General features: G+C 36.0%; 1 protein-coding gene across 2 annotated transcripts; it reads right to left on the reverse strand.

The window, feature by feature from the left end:
- Positions 1–375: 375 nt before the first annotated feature.
- On the reverse strand, positions 376–4,278 carry LOC107914124 (serine carboxypeptidase-like 42). Of its 2 annotated transcripts, none has more exons than XM_041094351.1 (11): positions 4,066–4,278; positions 3,588–3,887; positions 2,876–2,938; positions 2,628–2,720; positions 2,413–2,505; positions 2,075–2,160; positions 1,654–1,932; positions 1,397–1,530; positions 1,128–1,220; positions 911–1,028; positions 376–821 (listed from the first exon to the last, which is right to left on the reverse strand). In XM_041094351.1, exons 2-11 carry the CDS (start codon positions 3,865–3,867, stop codon positions 654–656), a joined length of 1,407 nt encoding a protein of 468 aa, XP_040950285.1. In that variant the 5' UTR covers positions 3,868–3,887; positions 4,066–4,278; the 3' UTR covers positions 376–653. The 2 variants fall into 2 exon arrangements, with proteins under 2 accessions (XP_040950285.1, XP_040950284.1); XM_041094350.1 differs by having other exon boundaries at positions 2,831–2,938.
- Positions 4,279–4,510: the final 232 nt, after the last annotated feature.

Genomic DNA, 4,510 nt, shown 5'->3' on the forward strand with positions numbered 1-4,510 from the left:
TGGATGAGTTAATGCTGCTTGGCATGTAAGCTTTGTTGGCTTTCTCACATATTTTATATTTAAGGTGGGTAACAATACATGGAGACTGCCAACGCTTGAACACCAACTCACTACTGCTGCAACTCTTCAATCTTTAAGAGAGTAAATAATTTGTTGGCTTTGGACTGATGGAAAAAAAACACTTTTTTAATCAAGGAAGGATAGATTTTGTAACAATGACAGGACGGCCTTGGAACTGGATATGGAAGAAGGTTCAATTAACCACATCATGCATTAGAGATGTGTATATTTTCCAGGGAATTGGTTCATTGAGCTGTCAGATGCAGACACTTCAATTATAAACCTTAAACCAATGAATCAAATTACATTTTCCCATCATCAAAACCATATTCTCTCTTATCAAATTAATCGGAGCCTGATCATCCATTTCAATCACATAAAAGAATTTAGTCCTACAATCAAACTCTCTCTCTCTCTCTCTCTCTCTCTCTCTCTCTCTCTCTCTCTCTCTCTGCCACTACAAATCAAGGTTTGCCCCCATTTTCTTCTGGAGACACCCCCTTATTCCTTTATTACCCTATTGGACGAGCATATTCTGAAACTCGGAACAACTTGAAACTGTATCACACTTTGCTGTATGGTTTACAGTGTTCTCATTCTTGAATGGGAGGATGTATATTGTTCGGCAGTCTCCGGCCATGGACGAATGAACTGAACAAATGCAAGGCTCTTGATGGTTGTGAATATGGTACCATATGTGCAGCCCCCCTCACAGTGGCAAAGGTCAACAAATTTCCGTATTCAGTCACCCATCCTCCAACCTAACCAAAAAACATAGACCCAAGAAAGTGAAGAAAGTTGCAAACCTTAAAAGCATAACTCTTTAGATTTGTTGGCAATCATTAAAAACCTGCTGTTTGTGAAACCAAGCTCCATATGGGACTGTAATCTTGAACTTCAAGTCATGAGCTAGTTCACGAACCAGTGTCCTCGAGCCAAGCAATGGCACTACCGAGTCTTGATCCCCACTGCAATCATTAGTTTTGACTAATTACACACACACACACATATAATTATAGCATCCATGCTCCATGTGTGAAATAAGGTAAAGAGATTCTCTATTTTACCTGAATATCCAGACAGGAATGCCATTCAGGATAATTTTTTTGAGAATAGGAAGGATGTTTATGTTACCATCACTGTCACTGTAGCTTAAACGACTGTTTAGTGCAAACACAAAAAACCACCATCATGGCGTAAAGGATCATTAGAAATTCTAAACAATACTTTTATAAAAAGCATGTCACTGATTTAAGATACCATAAGATCCATTACATACTATCCTTAGGATAAATGTTGACACAACTCCCAAACCCAGTACCATATTTGAACTTACCCACTGCACATACTCCAATCATAAGGTAATTTGGTGCGATTAGCATGAAGTGCCATCTGAACCTCAGGTAGGTTTAAGTAGAAACGCCTTTCAAAGCTCATACACACATCAATACCAATACTTATCTTCGTTGCCTGTGTATATCAGGAAAAGTTAATCATTGCAGAGGTGAAAAAAAAGAATGACGGATACGGGGTTTAATTCAGTTAGTTCATGCAACTACTTGTAAGAAGGAAGAAAGGAAAAGAGAAGCATACCATTTTCCGCAATCTCAATTCTTGTTCGACGAGAGATGGATAACAAATATCTAGGAGAACATCATAATTGTTCACATAATTACCAACGATTCTATTTGCTTCAACTATGGCCTGGGAGCAGGGGCGGGATACATTATGAGGACTCTCAAAGACATAGTCATCGAAATCACATTCATTCATGATGGTAAGGCCAACTTCATCAGAAATCATCCCATGTGACCAGAAGAATTCATATGTTGCAGGAACATCCCGATCAAGTCGTAGAAGAGGATTCCCAATCTAAAATCAGAAAATAAAATTAATAAAATGAAACAAGCCAAGTAAAAATGTTAAACAAATCAAAGGAAGAACCACAAGATCCCAATATCATCTTCTCTTTTATTTCTTATCAAATAACATAGGGTAGTGCAAGTTTTCTTACAGCAACTCCTTTGATGTTAAACTTAAAACCCTTTGATCGTGCATTATGATCCAGTAGAACTTCAGCCAACTGTGGTATGTAATGTCCTGTATGACAACGGGTCATGCAACTGTAAAACTGAATCAAGGTAAAAGGTGGACTGAAAATTTTCTGATTACTGCCTTAAATAACAACAATACTAAGACTTGGTACCAAATCTAAAATATATCATATTCTATTTTGATACTGTAAAAGAGTAGGAAATGACATAGAATTTTGCTATTGCATCTGATTTGCCATGTAGAAACATGTAGTTGTAGACAGGCATTTTCCAAAGTGTTTCTGTAAACTAAACTTACCTGCATAGCTTTCTCCAGTAAGAAACAGTTCTCTGGACTTGAATTCTGGGAACTTCTCATACCATTTCATCATGAAAATATACATATCCTTGGCTGACAGGAAAAAGAGATCAAGTTCTTAACAATTTTTTTTCTCCAAAACTATAAATTTCAATATCTATCAATGAAGCTTGTTGCAGGAATTATCCTAAGATCAGTTGGTGAAATCACATTACCAGTGGAAGCATCCCCACGGATATAATCTGAAGATGTATTTGAGTAAGACCAGCCTACACCAACAGGGGACTCAACAAACAGGAGATTTGATGCTATTGAGAACAAAATGAAAAAAAGAAGAAAGTGAGAACATTATTTGTATTCATTAACAATCAAATACTGAAATCTCATTGCATTTTAATGCAATAAACATATTTTGTACCTTTGTTCCATGACATTGAATTTATTCGAAGGCTTCGGCCGTCACCTCTAGGATAAAATGGACCCAATTCTGTAAAAGCACCCCCTCCCACGGAGGAACACCCTGGCCCTGAAATGGAATTTGAGGATAACAATCAATATAAACAGAGAATCATCTCTACTCCCATGGCTACAACATATCATCACTCTCTCTCTCTCTATCAATACATTTGAACTAGTTTTGAAGCTAAAACCAGGGTCTCCACTTTTAAACATGACCAAGTTCATAAGTCCAAACATGAATGAGAGAAATATAGCAGGAGCAAGGTCTACTACCCCCGAATTTAGGGCGTTTTGAATACAAATATACTCATTAATGTTCTAGAGTTTTTGTTTTATTTTTTATTTTACATATATTTAGAATCTCAAAAGATACTCTTTCAGAAATAAGTTAATAATACCAAGCATTGATAAAAGGAGCCAAAGTACAACATGTGGGAGAAAACGGTGCTTTCACACAACGAAAATGAATCTTCACCCCGGAAAGACAGAAAACAAAACCCAAAAAAAATTTAAGTACTAAATTGAAAACAATGTGACAGAAGAAAGAATGAAAGTACAACTACACAACAACCACACAGACAACAATGGGAACATATTTCATATCAAAACTCAATAATTCAGTCCACAAAGCAGCAACAACAACAACAACAACAAAAAGATTTGAAAATAATGGACTGAAGATTCAAGTTTTATAGAAGAGAAAAAAAGCACAGAACCTCCATTGAGCCAGAGAGTGAGGGGCTGCTTCTCAGGGTTCTTATCAGCTTCAACGAAGTAATAAAACAAGCTCCTCCCAGCCTTTACATCTACATCAACATACCCAGCATACTGCTTAAACCCAACTGGCGGCTGACCAGGTAATTTCACTACCATATCCTCCGCTGGATACCCTTTCACCCCCACTCCCACCGCCACCGCCGCCAATGCAATGCTAAAAAAAACCCCACCAAACCTGTTCCACCTACCCATCTCAAAATACCCTTTATCTTGACACATATGAATTATACCTCAGAACCCTATATAATGTCAGGAAAAACACCAAAAAAGAAGTACATAAATGAATAAAGTAAGGGAAAAAAAGAAAGAAACAGAAACAGAAAATATAACTACGATGGTGATAATGATAACATAAGCAATATCTTTAACCAATATATATATACAAATCAACATCTAATTTCTGTTACATATACTTACAAGTAGCACGTGAATTCTGGGTTTGCTTGTAACAAAAAAGAAAAGTAGAGTATAATACGATTATTATATATAAATTTTTAGGAACGAGAAGAGATCCGAATTGTGCTCAATATAGGAACACTTGCTATAAACAGATATATAGGGGTTTGAATTGAGGAAGGAAAGAAGCTTCATCCTTACAGTTGCTGCCAAGCTGTGTTACCGTTTACTACCTACCTATTACTACCCCTTTGTTTTTTTTTTTTTAACTGTAGGCCAAAACAAAAGCATGCAAAACCTATTCTTATTTTTAATTTAAAATCCGTAATTTTAAAAAAAAAAATGTACGTATAATTGTTTAGTTTTAATAAAATATCCTTAATTTAATTTATTATTTTATTCCTTCGACAGTGTAAGTATAATCCCGCAATTGAGATAGTAATTTAATAATGGAGAAGAAAAAAAG

This window comes from Gossypium hirsutum, chromosome D05 (genome assembly GCF_007990345.1).
Source record: "Gossypium hirsutum isolate 1008001.06 chromosome D05, Gossypium_hirsutum_v2.1, whole genome shotgun sequence".
Lineage (NCBI taxonomy): Eukaryota > Viridiplantae > Streptophyta > Magnoliopsida > Malvales > Malvaceae > Gossypium > Gossypium hirsutum.